Source organism: Polypterus senegalus, chromosome 2 (assembly GCF_016835505.1).
Source record: "Polypterus senegalus isolate Bchr_013 chromosome 2, ASM1683550v1, whole genome shotgun sequence".
Classification (NCBI taxonomy): domain Eukaryota; kingdom Metazoa; phylum Chordata; class Cladistia; order Polypteriformes; family Polypteridae; genus Polypterus; species Polypterus senegalus.
Window position 1 is genome coordinate 313,162,649 of NC_053155.1, and position 18,123 is coordinate 313,180,771.

Consider the following 18,123-nt stretch of genomic DNA (forward strand, 5'->3'; position numbering starts at 1 on the left):
GGTGTGTCTAAACATTATAGTGCCCTGAAATGGGAGGACTGTGTAGTAAAAGTGGTGTGTGACCAAAATGTCTGCAAATCCCTAGTCTGCAATGTGCACTTAAATCACAATGTATGAATTGTTTGATTTGTAATTTTAAAGTGCGGCACGGATGGAGAAATCAAGGAAACATGTGTCTTTGTCCCAAATATCATGAAGGGCACTGTATAAACACTTATTAGACATATCTAAGCTGTCAAATCAGAAAGAAGACTACGTGAGGATTGAAAAGTTGGACATTATAGTGATTGGCAAAAATGGATATAATGAGGTTATTAGAAATAAACTCGATACATTCGGATTAAAAGTCAAGACAGAGGTAAAGAATTTAGGAGTAACTATTAACTCTGACCTGAATTTTAAAATCACATATTAATCAGATTACTAGGACAGCATTTTTTCACTTAAGAAATATAGCAAAAGTTAGACCTCTTACAATACATTGCAAGACGCTGAGAAATTAGTTCACGCTTTTGTTTTCAGTCGGCTAGATTACTGTAACGCACTTCTCTCGGGACCACCTAAAATAGATATAAATCGATTGCAACGAGTGCAGAATGGAGTTGCTAGAATCTTAACTAGAAAAAGAAAATCTCGAGCAAATCACACCAGTCTTAGTGTCACTACACTGGCTACCTGTGCCATTTAGAATTGAGTTTAAAATATTGCTTATGGTTTACAAAGCTTTCAATAATCTGCTCCATTTTATATTTCAGAATGCCTCTCACCTTACACTCCAAATCATAACCTTGGATCTTCAAATGAGGGTCTGCTTATTATTCTAAGAGCTAAACTTAAAACAACTGGTGAGGCGGCCTCTTGCGGTTATGCACCTAAAATCTGGAATAGCCTGCCAATAGGAATTCACCAGGCTAATATGGTGGAGCACTTTAAAAAAACTGCTAAAAACACATTACTTTAACATCGTTTTCTCAGAGCTTCATTTTAGTTTAATCCTGATACTTTGTACCTGAAACCTGCAGGTGCATTATTTACCGTATATACTTGTGTATAAGTCGGGTCGTGAAACCCGAAAAAATCGATCATAAAATCAGACCCCGATTTATACACTTGTTCAAAAATATGACACTTTTTTTACATCTTCTTGCTTCCTCCAATCTTGCACCGGTTTCTCAGACACAATAAATTTTGTTTCAGCAGCGCAGTTATCAATTTCTTTCGCCACTTCAACAACTTCTAATTTAAAACCAGCTTCGTATTTTCTTCTGATTGAACGCTCTATCGTAGATAAGGGATGCTCTTACGACAAAGGTGTATGAGGGTGTGAGATACAAAAAACACACAACAGTGCAAACGTCGTTTTGTAATAGTTTGGGTGTTACCGTGTGATCATGTTGGCACAATACATAGAAAAGAAAAGACAGCGTGCTCCGTGGTTACTCTCTCAGGTGGGCGTTAGCAAATCGTAATCTCTTGGACAAATAGCGTGAGTTTTCAGCGTTCGACTTATACGACCAACATTATAAAAACTGGAAATTATATGGTAAAATAAATCCCTGATTTATAGGTGGGAGAACTTAAATGTGAGTATATACGGTAACCACAATATATATTTTACATATTTATAATGTATGCATTCTAGAAGGAATGATAACTATGAGACTAAAGTACAGAATGCCACCTTTAATTTCTGAGCAATATCTCTCTATTATTAAAAAAAAAAAAAAATCTTGGGCCAAGACGTGATTTTCTCGGAAACACTTTAACGTCCCGCGAGACAAAGCAGTGAGACAAAAGGACAGCTGCTGTAAAGGCTTTTAAATGTTCGAAGTGGTGCGCGACATGCAGACCACACAGCATGGCACGAGCAGCAGCAAGCCAGCTGATCGAGCTTAGAGGAGGTTAAAAAAAAATGTATTTGTTTCCCATTGTACCACCATTTAAGAGGGGGTTGTGGAGGAGCAACCGCATCTCCTTAGTGTGAGTTCAGCCTCCCTCTCCATAACGCGAGGGCCAGAGACACGAAGTGGCTGGCGTGTAGCGTGCCCTGGGCAGGGGGAGTTGGTGGGCCAGCAAAGCGAGCAGGGGGCAAAGCCCCCTAGTTTTATATACAAGTAATACTGGAAAACATGATTTATTGTGTTTAGCTCCCCAGATGTATTAGGACACATAACAGGCAGGTGATTCTAAATGCTCAGGTGTTCCGTGTTTCTTTTTTTTTTATTTTATTAATTTTATTGTAATCATTCCATACAAATAGATCAATTTTTACAAAAAAATAGGATTGAAAACACGTCGACCCCCACCCTTATTTTCTTTAATATCACCAGATAAAAGAGCTCTCTGCGTGTGTCAGGTTGATTGTGGCCATTAAATTTTATATATTTGGGTCTGGTGCTGATAACAATGGAATTATACAAGATGAAACCTAGAGAATTGACCACGATAAAAAAAAGCAAGCCATTTTGTAAATAAAATTTAAGCAAATGCCAGTCAGGACCATTAAGAACATCTGGGCACTCCAAAATCAACAGTATGGAACATTCTGAAAAAGAATGAAACCACTGGAGGAGCAAACAAGCTGCAAAAAATGAAATTTGCAACAAGCTTGTTGTCCTAGCCGATGACAGGGGTATGGTTAGAGCTGTGAACAGAAACCCAAAACAGCATTTAAACTAAAAAATCAGTCAACGGGGTGCAGAGGTGAAGGTGTCAGAAGAAATACAGAAGCTACACTACTAGAAAATAACAGAAAGGCCAGATTAAAATTTGCAAAGTACAAAGATAAGCCAGAAGCATTCTGCAGCAATATTTTATGGGTTAACCTTTACCAGAGTGACATAGGAAAGGAAAACTGTGGATAAAGATAAGAACAGCAAATGATCCGAAGCACATCGGGAGAATGCCGTGTACTGGATTGCTCGTGCATGGAAGCTTCTGAAAGTGGCTCACTGTTATTTATTGATAGTGTAAAAGAAATAAAGGGGTCCCATCCATCCATTTTCTGATACTTATCCGGGTATTTGTTGCAGAGGCAGCAATCTAATCAAAGATGCCCAGTTGTCTCTATTCCACGCCACCTCCTCCAAAGGGATACCAAAACATTCCCAGGCCAGCTGAGAGAAATATTCTCTCTAGCGTGTCCCGAGTCCCCCAGTTGAACATGTCTGAAATGCATCCCCACCCCAGGGATGCATCTTAATCAGATGTCCCAACCAACCTCAACTGGCTTCTTTGGATGTGAAGGAGCATTGGCTCAGCTTTGAGCATCTTCCAAAAATCTACTCTCCTCACTCTATATCTAAGGCTGAGCCCAGATATCCTGTGAGGAAAGCTCATACATATGCCACTTGTATCCATGACTGAATTCTTTTGATCAATGCCCAAACCTCGTGACCATAGATGAGGACAAGGACATAGATCGACGAGTAAACCGAGAGCTTTAGGTATTTCACCAGTACCAACCAGCACAAAGAATGCATGACTGCAATCGCCGCTGCAGTTTGCCTGTAAATCTCCCACTCCCTCCTTCCCTCACTCATTAACAAGATGATCCAATGAGTCTGGAAGCATTTGCTTGAATTTGAGAAGATGCTTCTATAAACACTTTAGAAATCATCTGAACTTGGGGAATAATATACTTGCGGGATGAATTCCAGAGTGTAAACATAACATAAGCAAACATAAGCAACTGCCTCCAAGCTTATTAGATGGAGGTCCATAACACAGCAAGATGGTGACCTAAAACACCCACCCTGCTTAACCAAGGAATTCATCAGAACAGAAAAAAGTAGAACTTGGGAAGCTGGCTCAAGTTTCTCCTGATTTAAAGCCAACTCAGAATGCATTAAAGAGGAAGCAAAAGTTGGAAAAGCCCCAAAACAAACACCAACTGAAAGAGGATGCCATAACGACTTAGCACATCAAGCAGAATCAAGTTATTATAAGTCTGGTGATGTCAATGGGTCACAGATTTGGGGAGGTTATTGCATGTAAGGGGTATGCGACCAAATAATAACTTTAGACATCATTATTATAAGTTGAAGTCAGAAGTGTACATAAACTAACTTATATAAACTGAGGGTGAATTCTTTAGAACTCACTTTATAAGCACTCCACAGATTTTATACTAACAAATATAAATTTGGCATATCTTTGAAGACATCTGCTTTGTGCCAGGTAGAAGTCATTTTTTTTCCAGTAATGTTCACAGATTATGTCACTTTTTATTGACTAAATCACATTTCCAGTGGGTCACAAGTTTCCATACACTTTGTTCATATTTGGTTGCATTGCCTTTAAATGGTTTAATTTGAGCCGAACATTTTGGGACACCTTCCACGAGCTTCTCACAATAAGTTGCTGGAATTTTGGCACCATTCCTCCAGATAGAACTGGTGTAACTGGGACAGGTTCGTAGGTCTCCTTACTCACACACCATAAATGTTCATTCGGATTGAGGTCAGGGCTTTGTGATGGCCACTCCAGTAAATTGACCTTGTTGTCCTTAAGCCATTTTGACACAATTTTGGGGTCCTTCTCCATTTAGAAAACCCAATTGTGACTGAGCTTCAACTTCCTTGCTGAGCTCTTGAGTTGCTGCTGCAGTTTATCTCCATCATCGTCCTTCCTTATGATGCCATCTGTTTGTGAAATGCACCAGTCCTTCCAGTAGCCCCCACAACATGATGCTCCCACCTCCATGCTTGACAGTTGGGATGGTGTTCTTTGGCTTGCAAGCCTCACCCTTTATTCCTCCAAACATAACAGTGGTCACTATGGCCAAACAGTTTGATCTTGGATTCATCAGACCAGAGGACATTTCTTCGGAAGATCAGATCTTTGTCCCCATGTGCCACTGCAAACTGCAGTCTGGCTTTTTGATGGCGGCTTTGGAGCAGTGGTTTCTTCCTTGCCGAGATGCCATTCAAGTTTTGTCATTGCTGGACTTGTTTTACAGCAGATAGAGACACTTGTCTACTGTGTCCTCCAGCATCTTCACGAGGCCCTTTGCTGTTGTTCTGAGATTGATTTGCACATTCTGTACCAAAGTTCGTTCTTCTTTAGGAGACAGAATGCATCTCCTTCCTGAGTGGGGTGACAGCTGTGCTGTCCCATGGTGTTTATACTTGCATTTATTGTTTGCACAGATGAACATGGAACCTTCATCCGTTTGGAAATTGTTTGCAATGGATGAACCAGATTTGTGGAGGTCAACCATTTTTTTCTGAGGTCTTTGCTGATTTCTTTTGATTTTCACATTATGTCAAGTAGAGAGGCAGTGAGTTTGATGGCAGGCCTTAACATTACACCCACATGTTCACTGCTATTAGGTTAACTGACTATCAGAAGCTCATTGTCAAATCTCCTAAAAGCCTGACATCATTTTCTGGGATCTTCCAAGCTCTTTAAAGGCCCAGTTAACAAAGTGTATGTAAACTTCTGACTTCGTCAGATTGATTTGTCTCAGTGGTTCTACTCGGGTGGAATTGCGGAACTTAACACAACAAATATATATTTCTTCCAGCATTTTCAGTTAGATTGAGATCTGGAACTCTGACTTGGTCACTCCATGACATTCACATTACTGCTTTGAAGTCATTTCCATTAAGATTTGGCTATATGCTTTGGGTTGGTGTCTGTTGAAGCAGACTTGGGCTGGCAGCACAGGCACCCTTAGCCCTAAAGAAGACATTCAGAGTCTTAGGACAGGTAGAAGAATCAAGCTTTTATTGTACGGCGCACATACAGACTCAATTCAGATGACTTGAGCCCTGAGCCATAGACATCCCTTACATTAATTACAATTCTTATCATTTAATCCAATATTCATCCTCATCTGACTCCTATCATTTCATTGCTCTAATCATGCCTCTAATTAATTCTATTAATATTTCTTAACTGAAGGGGTGTCAAAACCGCTCTCTGTCCATCATTTCTTTTTTGACAAGGCATACCCTTACTGCCTACTAGCTCGGCACTTGCTACCATTATTTACAGCCAAAAGAGTACACATTCTCTCTCAAAGCGAGGGGCCCATCTTTCTCCAGCATGTCTAACCTTTAGCATAATTAATTATTGTTGTTTTCTAGCTCATTACAGAATAATAAAAAATATGTACAGTGGTTATAGAAAAGAATCTCCCCCTTCGAAATATTCCCAAAACACACACAAAAAATATTTCTTCCCAGCTTTACTTACTCAATGCAATCTCTAACATCCAAGTAAAAGATATCACGGCTACAGTTCAGAAAAATTATAAAAAAGCAAAAACAAGACCTACTGAGATTACTGAAGGATCACCCCCAGTCAATATTTTGTTGAACCACCTTTTGCTTTAATGACAGCCTTGAGTCTGTTGTAACTTCTCTATCAGCTTTGCACACCTAGATTGCGTAATATTTGCCCCCCACTCTTCTTTACAGCTTAACTGTTCAAGTTCAGTCACATTGGATGGTGAGCGTTGGTGGTCTGCTATCTTCAAATCTTTCCACAGATTTTCAGTGTGATTTAGGTCTGGGCTCTGACTGGCCACATGAGGACATTCACTTCTCTCTCCCTCAGCCACCGTGTGGTCAATTTAACTGTGTGCTTCGGGTTGTTGTTATGTTGAAAGGTGAACACTCAGCCCATCTTCAACTTTCTGGCAGAGGGGCAGCAGGTTTTCCTCAAGAATTTGACATTAGTTTGCCCCATCCATTTTTCCTTCTACCTTAATGAGAGCTCCAGGCCCCCCAAAACAGGATGCTGCCACCTCCATGCTTTACTGTAGGTATGGTTTGTTGTGGAAGGTGAGCTGCATTGGTGTACCATTTGGTGTTGAGGCCAAAGAGTTTGATGTTGGTCTCCTCTGACCATAAGACCTTTTTCCACTTGGCATCAGAATCTTGAAGGTGCATTTTGGCAAAGCTCAAATGAGCTTTAATGTGGCCTTTCTTGAGAAGTGGCTTTTTCCTTGCGACCCTCCCGAATAAGCCACTATTGTGGAGTGCTTGTGAAATTGTTGTCACATGCACACCACTCATTAATGACCACTCTTTGCCATAAAATCCTGTAAGTCCTTCAAAGTGGCCATTGGCCACTTGGTAGCCTCTCTTACCAGTTTCCTCCTTGCTCTACCATCCAGTTTGGAGGGATGGCCAGATCCAGGTAGGGCCCTAGTAGTACCAAACACTTGCCACTTCTTTATTATGGACTTTACTGTAATCCTTGGGATTGATAAAGCCTTTGTGATTTTTTTTGTATCCATCTCATGCATTATGTCTGTCCACAACTCTATCCCTGAGATCTTTTAAAAGTGGCTTGCCACCCATAGTCAGTTGTTTGCTGTCAGTTGCACTACCAAGTAAGGGAATGAATGCTCCAGGAACAGCTTCACTAATCACAAGGATTACAATTGATCACAGGTGGAAGGAAGCCAGTATCCATGGTCTGACTGAGTTTAGGGTATCCTTTATTAATTAATCTCAGGATTTCTTGTTTTTTATTTTTTTAAATTCTTCTGAACTGTAGCTGTGATATATTTCACTTGGATGTTATAGATTGCATTGAGTAAGTAAAGCTGGAAAAATATTGGCTTGTGTGTTTTTATTTAAGGCTGTAAAGCAAAAAATAATGGGAATATTTCAAAGGGGGGGATTCTTCTCTATACCCACTGTAGGCATAAGCCTTTTCGATCCTAACTCATACATCTTAATGATCAGTAAAATAAAGTGTCTACTTTTCTCATGTGCTTATAATACTCTTCTAATACACAGAGATGACCAGTTTTAAGAATACATTTTTCTATATGTCTAGCTGGAAAACAACTCTTCTCCCAAAGTGTAAGTTTCTTACAGACAGTGTCACGTTTTCCTCCAGGATTTCCCCATATTTTGTGGCATTTGTTTTACCCTCACAAACCTGTTGTGAGTCAAATTCATTTTAATTGAATGATTTATTTCATTATTTTAGTGCAATCCACTTATAGCTCATGCTGGGGTATGCAGGGCACATTTGGAAGCATGTGCCAGCTTAATGAAATGACTTTCGCGTATCTCGTTAATCAGCAGGTACCAGCTGCGGGTCATTTTGAATAAAAGGGAGCGGGTCAGCATACAGAGGAAACAAGAAAAGTTTTGGTTGAGGAAAGGTTTTGTTAAAGAAACTAGAAGCAGTAATCGCTTGATGGAGAAGTGCCAGCGAGTGCAAGGATGGGAGCTTCCTGGTCGTCTCCACTTCTCGGCATAGAGAAAGACCAGGTGAACTTGCAGGAGGAAGTCAGGCAAGATGCAGTGGCTTCCATGGAAGGGCAGAGCACCCTGGGAGCTGCAGTGACTGACAAACTGTAGGTGGCAGCCCCATGAACTGCTGATAACGACGGAGGTGGCAGTTCGGATCTGCGGTGACCAACTGAGAAAGCTGGCTGTGTCAGGGGGACTCCCGGTATTCTGACAAGGACATAAAAAGAGAACAAAAGAAAGCAAAAGGTTTTACTACTTCGCCTTTTATGATTTTAACATTTTTATTTAGATTCTTTATTTATTAAATGCTTAAAGACATTGATTCATTTTAAGGGATAACTTTAAGGGATTTATTTTGTTGATGAACTCATTTAAATATGCATCATTTTGCACTTGAATTCTCTGTTGTCAAATAAACTGCTAGTCTTCTGAGCTTAAAGTCTCACTCGTCTGCCTCACTTACCCTTGTCTGCCCTAGGTCATGACTATTGATCTCCGGGATCTGAAGGTTGTGCCCATTGCTCTGGGGATAGCTAGCTAGCTAGCTAGATAGATAGATAGCTAGATAGATAGATACAGTAGATACTTTATTAATCCGAAGGGGAAATTCACATAATCCAGCAGCAGTATACTTATACAAAAAACAATATTAAATTAAAGAGTAATAAAAATGCATGTAAAAGCAGACAATAACTTTGAGTAATGTTAGCGTTTACCCCCCCTCCCGGGTGGAACTGAAGAGTCACATAGTGTGGGGGAGGAACGATCTGCTCAGTCTGTCATGATTGACAGGAGTTTGCTTAATGCCCATCGCTCTGCTACAGATGTTAAACTGTCCAACTTTATTCCTACAATAGAGCCTGCCTTCTTAACAAGTTTATTCAGGACATCACAAAGCCCTTTCAGGCCCTGCTGCAGAGAAGCATTTCCAAAGCCTGATGCCGCTACCACCACCATGCTTTACAGTGAAGATGGTATGTTTTTGATAATGTATAATTTAAGATGGTGATGGCCAAAAAGCTCAATTTTGGCCTCACCAGATCACAGAATGTTCTTCCAGCTGACCTCAGAATCTCTGGCCAACACTGTGTGTATTTATTTAACTTTTTTTAATCTTAAACCATGGCTTTCCCTTTGCCACTCTTCCATAAGGCTGTGACTGGTTAGGCACCTAGGCACAGTTGTTGCCTGCATAACAAATCTCTAATGTTTCCCACTGTAGCTTGTCACTCCTTCAACCCATCTCTTGGTAGCCTCCCTCCCTCGTCTTCTTCGGTTTTTGTGGACTGCTCTAGCAGATTTACAGTTCTGACATATTCTTTCAATTTTTTTTTCATGATTGACTTGTATATTTTGTCTCTATCCTGACTTGTGCTTTCGAGCTGGTTGGAGTGTTTTTCTGTCAACATTGTGTACGTTGGAACACTATTCTGACTCAACACATTGTGGCCCTTCCATATTTAGGTGCACTGGACTGAAACATCAGATAGGTAACCTCCATTGAACTAATTTTGTGACTTCTAAAGCCAGTAAGGATTCAGGATGTTATATTACTTATGCAATCAGTTATTTTGTGCTTTATATTTGTCATTAATTTAGAGCACTTTACAGGCACCTGTTTCACTTTGATACTAATGTGTTTATTCTGTTGATCAGTGTCAAAAAATCCTTATGAAATCCAATTCAATGTTGTAGAGCAACAAATGTGAAAACGCCCAAGGGGTGAATAAATTTTAGCAGGCATTGAAGTCAGCAGAAGAACATGTTGCTACTGAAGAGCAAATCATAATGGAGAACTGAAGAATAAGACATCAAAAACTATATGGATTGGTGAAGGGTCAGTTGAATCCATTTTTCCTGATGAATTAAACATAAGTAAGCTCTATGCTTGTTGGGTTCTCTGAATGATAACTCCTGAAATGAAGCATCAGTACCTTCAAAGCTTCAAGAAAAACGCTAAGTGATTGAATTTGAAATGGGAGGAATTTAAGAAGTGTTAGCATCCTGAGAAGGGCTGCCAACTTTCTTTCTCTGGAAATGAGGACATTGGGGTTGAAATCTGAAATCTTAAAATCTGAATTTTAAATCGCATATTCATCAGATCACTAGGACAGCATTTTTTCACTTAAGAAACATAACAAAAGTTAGACCTCTTATATCATTGAAAGATGCTGAGAAATTAGTTCACGCATTTGTTTTCAGTCGACTAGATTACTGTAACACACTCCTCTCAGGACCACCCAAAAAAAGACATCAATCAGTTACAACGAGTGCAGAATGGAGCTGCTAGAATCCTAACTGGGAAAAGAAAATCCGAACACATTTCTCCAGTTTTGATGTCACTACACTGGTTGCCTGTGTCATTCAGGATTGACTTTAAAATACTGCTTATGGTTTATAAAGCCTTAAATAATCTCGCTCCATCTTATATATCGGAATGCCTGACACGTTATATTCCAAATCGTAACCTTAGATCTTCAAATGAGTGTCTCCTTATAATTCCAAAAGCTAAACTTAAAAGAAGTGGTGAGGCAGCCTTCTGCTGTTATGCACCCAAAATCTGGAATAGCCTGCCAATAGGAATTCGCCAGGCAAATACAGTGGAGCACTTTAAAACACTGCTGAAAACACATTACTTTAACATGGCCTTTTTATAACTTCACTTTAACTTAATCCTGATACTCTGTATGTTCAATTCTTCATAATAATTATTCACAGTGGCTCCAAAATCCATACTGACCCCTACTCTCTCTTCTGTTTCTTTTTCCGGTTTCTTTGTGGTGGCGGCCTGCGCCACCACCACCTACTCAAAGCATCATGATGCACCAACATTGATGGACTGAAAGCCAGAAGTCTACGTGACCATCATCATCAGGTCCTTCCATGAAAACCCTAAATACAAAGAGGACTGTTTGACTTATGTTAGGTAGATTGCCCAGAGGGGACTGGGCGGTCTCTTGGTCTGGACCCCCTACAGATTTTATTTTTTTCTCCAGCCTTTGGAGTTTTTTTTGTTTTTTCTGTCCACCCTGGCCATTGGACCTTACTCTTATTCTATGTTAATTAATGTTGACTTATGTTTATCTTTTATTGTGTCTTCTATTTCTCTATTCATTTTGTAAAGCACTTTGAGCTACATTTTTTTGTATGAATATGTGCTATATAAATAATTGTTGATTGATTGATTGATTGATTGATTGATTGAAAAATGAGGACTTCTGAGGACGCCTTTCCCTATGATGCCATAATACACCTTTATAGTGTCTTATGGTTTTTTAAAAATGATATAAACCTTCAGTAGCAGTTTATCATTATAATTATAATATGATGGCCACAATCACCATCACTGGCAAACTAATAACCCATTAAACAATTTGAATATGTCAAGCCTCTTAAAGTAACAGACTTCATTCCTTACATTTTTATTTGGATAGCTTAACTGTCGTTAACCTGTAAAAAAATGATACACATGGTAAACTCAAGTCTAGTAACATAAAAATAATTTTACTCTTTTCAATTTAGTTTATTTGTATTTATCTACATTCTTTTATATTTTTCCACTGAAGCTATATTTCTCAGTATATCTGGGTTCTTGGATAAATATGAATAGAAATCTTTACCTAGTATGCTACTGAAACTGAATCTTGGGAGCATTAGCCCCTTCACTGAGTCTGTTCTGCCCTTTTGAAAACAAGAATATTTGTCGTTCAAGTAGTTTGTGAACGTGCACTTTCTTTTTGGCATAATGGGTATTCCTGAATTTATGTAAATAAAAGAATTATGGAAATATTATTAAATTACTGTAGTGACTTATTACTTCTCATAACTCAAAAGATATTGCATCTATATGACAGAATAAATGTGTGATTTTTTTTATTTTTACAAATTAACTGAAATTTTAATAGTTGACTCATTCATTTACAATTATAAATCCATTTTGGAACAACAGGTGGCAATAATAATATTTTCCACTAAAATATTACGAAGCAGTACTTACTCACACTTAAATACGATGGACTGTATCTGGATGTATGAAATTTCTTGTTTAACCAAGCTGCTGAAAGAAGAATCGAAAATAAGATCTCACATAGAAAACGTGAAAATGTAATTTCAATTTTGAATAAATTCACTTAGTTACGGTGTATTACGATTACACATAATTAAGGAAAGGAACAACATAGGCACAACGGGTGGTAATAATAATATTTTCCACTAAAATATTATGAAGCAGTACTTACTCGCACTTAAATATGACGGACTGTATCTGGATGTATGAAACTTCTCTGCTGAAAGAAGAATCGAAAATAAGATCTCACATAGAAAACGTGAAATTGTCATTTCGATTTTGAATAAATTCACTCAGTTATGGTGAATTAGGATTACACATAATTAAGGAAAGGAACAACATTTATAATGAACTGTCTACTCACCAAGAAGATAAAGCTGAATTCAAAAGAAGAAGTGAAAAAGCCAAGTTGGACAGATATTAACTATTCTCATCAATATCTGCGTTGTTTACTACCGGAATGGAAGTGAAGAAACTGGGGAAAAAGTGTGTGCAGTACTTCTGCAAATGCTGATTACTGTATGGCTTTCAATTTTTACCAATAATTTATGGAGATTTTCAAATTTTAGGGGCCAAAATTCATTTTCAAAATTTTATAAATTCCTCTCGGACAGTCCATAGACGGTAAAAATGTTCAGAAAATGAGCTGGTTCGTCACGTGGTGGGTGCGGCACCGTGCTGTATCAGTGCATACTCCCAACCTCTCTATTGCTCTCATAGCTGAGGATAAAACTTGGATACATCATTATGGTTCTAAAGCTAAGGATCTGTGCTGGTATCTCAAAGGTTGCCGGTTTAAATCCCCTTACTGCCAAAAGGGATCCTACTTCGCTGGGCTCTTGAGCAAGGCCCTTAAAGCACAGGACCAGTGTACAATGGTCGACACTGCAGTCTGACCTTCAATTGTCATGCAAAAAAGATAATTTCCCCTCTGGGATTAATAAAGTACATCAAATAAGAAAAATGACCCTCAAAGTCCAAAATATAATGAAAACAAAGGAAGGATGGGAATTGCCCAACACCAAAATAAATTTCAGGTTTAAGCCTGTGCCACCATGTCATGCAGTATTCACCATTTATAATGATGTTTAGGGTGCTGTAAATATTCTTTACAAGCCTCTGTGGCAAATCACACTATGGTGGCAGTGTTTTCCCTGTACAGTATATGTGTGTAAGTGTGGAACTGTTCTTAAGATTGTTTTTTTTTGGATTCATAAAGGGTGTTTACCTTGAGCATTGAAAGATGGTGTCGTTGAGAAAACTCCAGTAGAGAGAAACGGTGAGGCGGCTCCACGTCTGCAGCATTAAGCGAGGGCGAGCAGTGGACCCCTACACCATTCGATCCAGGTGGGATGTGAGGAGGCATCCTGGTAAATGGTACCAAACTGCAAGAAAGAGAAAGCATTTTATGAAGCTGCTCCAGTATGAAAAAAGGGGCTGAGAGAGAGATAAGAAGTGACTACTTACCAGAGGGTTATCGGAGTTGGAGTGTTGTGATCAAGCGAGGGCACAGATTTGAAAGCTTCTTACCGGGTTATGCTGCATGGAGAAGACTACTGAAGGTGTTCTCCAGGATTGGTGGAGAGGATACCAAGGGGGGGCATAAGAAGGACTCAGTGGGCATCTTCTTGTGTTGAAGGTCCTCGCTGCGGCATGTGGAACAAGGTGTGCCTAAATTGGGCAGAATTAAACTTTTAACTGCACCTGTAATTCTTTAAGATGCCACGTGCTTGGGACCTGATGAGCTCTACGCAAGACAGGAAAGATGCAATCTGTATGGAAATAATGAAAATTGAATGTTTATGTAACGTGAATTATTTGGCAGTTGCAAATATTGGTGTCCGATAACTCTCCCACAATAATCTTGAACATACTGTAACCAGTAGCTGTATTAGTCAGACTATTAATTGTACACTGACATCTGATATTACCAGTGTGTGCAATGGGACGCGGCACCTGTGCATTATGGGTGGGGTTAAAGGTTTAAAGCCATGATTAGCTAAGCCGCAGTCTGCAGTGAGGGGTAATTTGTCTTTGTCTGCAAGTGCTAGTAGAGTGGGAACCCCAGTACTACTGAGCAGCCTGAGAAAGAAAAGGAAAGGGATGCACTTACTCTTGGACCATGGAGAAGTGGGGACCAATGTGGTGAGCTGGACATGTGTCTTTTTTAAATTCAATTACCTTTCATTTCCTTCATTCCCTGAAGCAACTTGAAAGAAGCTAAAGGGAAAAAGGACCAGAGGAATGGACCTTTTGGTGTGTTATTGTTTTTGATACCAAAAGTCCTTGATGGCCCATTTAAAGTAACCTGTACAAGAGAGAGGGGAACAGAACTAGAGTCACAGAGCGAATGAATGTTTTCTTTTTATTTCATGATATTTATTCATACACATGAATCATGATTTTTTTTTTTTTTTGATGGACTTGCTAGAGTGAAATCTCTCTTCACTTCAGCTTTGAAATTTATAATATCACCTTGTGTTTTCATTAACGAACTGTCAAGTTTTGTAGCATCTTGTCTGTGTCTTTCTTTCACCCAACCCAACCCATCTTTGGGACGACAACTTAATGTCCCCCCCGTGGTTGAACTGCTGCAAGTAGTGTTAGTCAGAAAAATTCATCAGCGAATATGTAAAGTTTGTCCGTGACCTGGTTCGCAAAATATTTTCCTGGAAATTCGACTTGCAGTTGACTCATGCAACCATTTTATTCCAGCGTCCCATGATGGTTTTCAAAGCCAAAGTGACATCACAGGTCTTTAGCAGCCATGTGCAGAACTATCACGTGTGCCAACTGTAAGATTATTGCCAATCAGCTTCGGGCGTGTGTGACATCACCACTGGATTTCCAGCCTGCAGGCATTAACAGAAGATAATAAAGAAAAGCAGTATTTTCATTTGAAGAGTACATCAGCTGACAAGAGTACTGCAGCTGGATATAGAACACTGATATAACCATGTTATTCCTGGAAGTGCAGCACTGCATGACTAATTTGCATGTACAATTAGCCGTGTGCCCAGCTACAAACTCAAAATGAGTCTTAAAGAAGCCCTGAGTGAGACCCCATTAAATAAGAGTACTAATCAAAGATTTATTACAGTATAAAATGCATCCCTTTCTTCTTTGTGGAGGGAAAAAAAAAAGTGAGAAGCATCTCCACAGATACCAGGTAAACAAAAATGATATTTTAACTGCACCCGGAGTCCGTTCCATCAGTTTATAACAAAATTAGACAGGTGCATAAATTTGAGCACCCCAGCAGAGATATGACATCAATACTTAGTTGAACCTCGTTTTGCAAATCTAAAAGCCTCTAGACGCCTCCTACAGCCTTTGACGAGTGTCTGGATTCTGGATGGAGGTATTGTTATCCATTCTTCATACAAAATCTCACCCGTTCAGTTCAATTTGATGGCTACCGAGCATGGACAACCTGCTTCAAATCATCCCATAGATTTTCAATGATATTCAAGTCAGGGGACTGTGATGGCCATTCCAGAACATTGTACTTCTCCCTCTGCATGAATGCCTTTGTAGATTTTCAACTGTGTTTTGGGTCGTTGTCTTGTTGGAATATCCAACCCCTGCGTAACTTCAACTTTGTGACTGATGCTTGAACATTATCCTGAAGAATTTGTTGATATCAGGGTGAATTCATCCGACCCTCGACTTTAACAAGGGCCCCAGTTCCTGAACTAGCCACACAACCCAACAGCAAATTTGACAGTAGGTAGCAGGTGTTTCTCTTGGAATGCGGTGTTCTTCTTCCACCATGCAAAGTGCTTTTTGTTCTGACCAAATAACTCAATTTTTGTCTCTTCAGTCCAAAGCACTTTGTTCCAAAATTAATCTGGCTTGTCTAAATGAGCATTGGCATACAACAAGCGACAAGCGTGTTTGTGAAGTGAGTGCAGAAAGGGCTTCTTTCTCATCACCCTGCCATACAGATGTTCTTTGTGCAAATTGCGCTGAATTGTAGACCGATGTACAGATACACCATCTGCAGCGAGATGTTCTTGCAGGTCTTTGGAGGTGATCTGTGGTTGTCTGTAGCCATTCTCACAATCCTGCTCATATGCCACTCCTGTATTTTTCTTGGCCTGCCAGATCTGAGTTGGTTTAACATCAACTGTGCCTGTGGCCTTCCATTTCCTGATTCCATTCCTTACAGTTGAAACTGACAGTTTAAACCTCTGAGATCGCTTTTTGTAGCCTTCCCCTAAACCATGAGACTGAACAATCTTTGTTTTCAGATCTTTTGAGAGTTGCTTTGAGGATCCCATGCTGTCTGTCACTCTTCAGAGGAGAGTCAAAGGGAAGGAAGCACAACTTGCAATGGACCACCTTAAATACCTTTTACCACTCATGATTGGACACTCCTGTCTATGAAGTTCAAGGTTTAATGAGCTCATTCAACCAATTTGGTGTTGCAAGTGTGACAGTAGGAGGCGCTATTGCTCCCTTGAACCCTCAGGTACCACGCCAAACACCAGGTAAAAGTCCAATAATTATTATTTTTATTATAATAATTATGTGCACCAAGCACCCTCCACACTACTCATTAAATAATCAATCCTCCAACTCCCAGACACTTAGCCACCCTTCCTCCCAGCTCAGCTCACTCGTCTGGGTTTCCCATCGTCCTTTTATATCTCCTGACCCGGAAGCGAATCCACCATACAGTCCATGAGATTCCCTATCCCTTCCGGGTCAGATACAAAGTCCTTTTCTTCACCCCGGAAGCACGTCATTCCTACTGCTCATGTGACCAGGACGTACTTCCGGGTTATAGGGTACGTAGCACTCCCCAAGCCTCCCTACAGCGACTCCTGGTGGTCCCCATGGTATCCAGCAGAGCTGTTTATAAAAACTCCAAGGTCCATGATGCTCTGCTGGAACCTGGGGCATCTCCACGTTGCAGCGAGGGCTCCCTCTGGTCGGCCTGGGGGTATTGGCCGGGATAATTGGCCGGCCATAGGCCACACAAGTAATCAGCATTGAGCAGTGACATGCATTCAATCAGCAAAATGACAAGGGGACCCACATTTTTGCGCAGCCAGTTTTTCACATTTGATTTAATCTCATACAACTAAATATTGCTTCACTAAAAATCTTTGTTCAGAAAACACCCCAGTACTCAGATGTTCCTAGGAAATGAAGGACATGCCACGGTTATCTTTTTTGTTGAAAGTAGAGTGTATTATTATGCAGGCTGAGAGGGGTTTCTAAACTTTTTCATATTACTGTATGGGAAACCGTATAATAATGGACTATAGCACTTATACTTTTGTGTAATTTAGTTATAAAAAATGCACTTACCTGCACTGTAGGTAAAAAGGCTTCAGGAGCAAGGGCCTGCCGTGGTGATATGGAGGCACTTTAATGGCAATTCAATGCGACTGAGAAGACTCGCCACTAGTTTTAACCTGCAAGCACCGAAACGCCTACACTACCGGCCAGAAGTTTTAGAACACCTCAGATTTTTTAGGTTTTATGAAAATGCAATCAATTTAATGTCATAATGTTTCATGAAATTGAGGCATAGAACAAATAAATAATATTTAGAAAAAATAATAACTCAAGAAATCATTAAGTGTCCAAAGGTTTATGCAAATTTTGGTTTCTTAGCCAAACTGCGGTAAGTAACCCTTTTGATTCAGAATGCCAGTCACTTTGTGCCAGTCACCAACTCTGCCTCCAGCAAAAGATCCCCAGACCATCACACCTCCTCCCTGCATGTTGGACAGTTGGGGCACACTGAGGAACCATCACCGACTCAACAGTATACAAGCACCCTGCATCAGTGATGAATCATAGAATTCAAATTTGCATTCA

At 39.9% G+C, this 18,123-nt stretch overlaps 1 protein-coding gene across 5 annotated transcripts; it reads right to left on the reverse strand.

Annotated features, from left to right (window-relative positions):
* Positions 1-7,581: 7,581 nt before the first annotated feature.
* Positions 7,582-15,437, reverse strand: LOC120524071. 5 transcript variants are annotated; one of them, XM_039745925.1, is made up of 4 exons: positions 13,517-15,437; positions 12,461-12,508; positions 12,220-12,276; positions 7,582-8,429 (listed from the first exon to the last, which is right to left on the reverse strand). In XM_039745925.1, exons 1-4 carry the CDS (start codon positions 13,591-13,593, stop codon positions 8,147-8,149), a joined length of 465 nt encoding a protein of 154 aa, XP_039601859.1. In that variant the 5' UTR covers positions 13,594-15,437; the 3' UTR covers positions 7,582-8,146. The 5 variants fall into 5 exon arrangements, with proteins under 5 accessions (XP_039601859.1, XP_039601858.1, XP_039601857.1 ...); XM_039745924.1 differs by having other exon boundaries at positions 12,220-12,279; XM_039745923.1 differs by lacking the exon at positions 13,517-15,437 and having other exon boundaries at positions 12,224-12,276; positions 12,461-12,677.
* Positions 15,438-18,123: the final 2,686 nt, after the last annotated feature.

What these genes read in the sequence shown, in the direction of transcription:
- LOC120524071 (XM_039745921.1), bottom strand. Translation starts at nt 13,693, where the DNA reads ATGCTTTCTCTTTCTTGCAGTTTGGTACCATTTACCAGGATGCCTCCT. An exon ending in ACCATCTTTCAATGCTCAAG is followed by an intron (nt 8,430 to 13,516) that starts GTAAACACCCTT and finishes TGTCCTTGTCAG; the next exon opens with AATACCGGGAGTCCCCCTGA.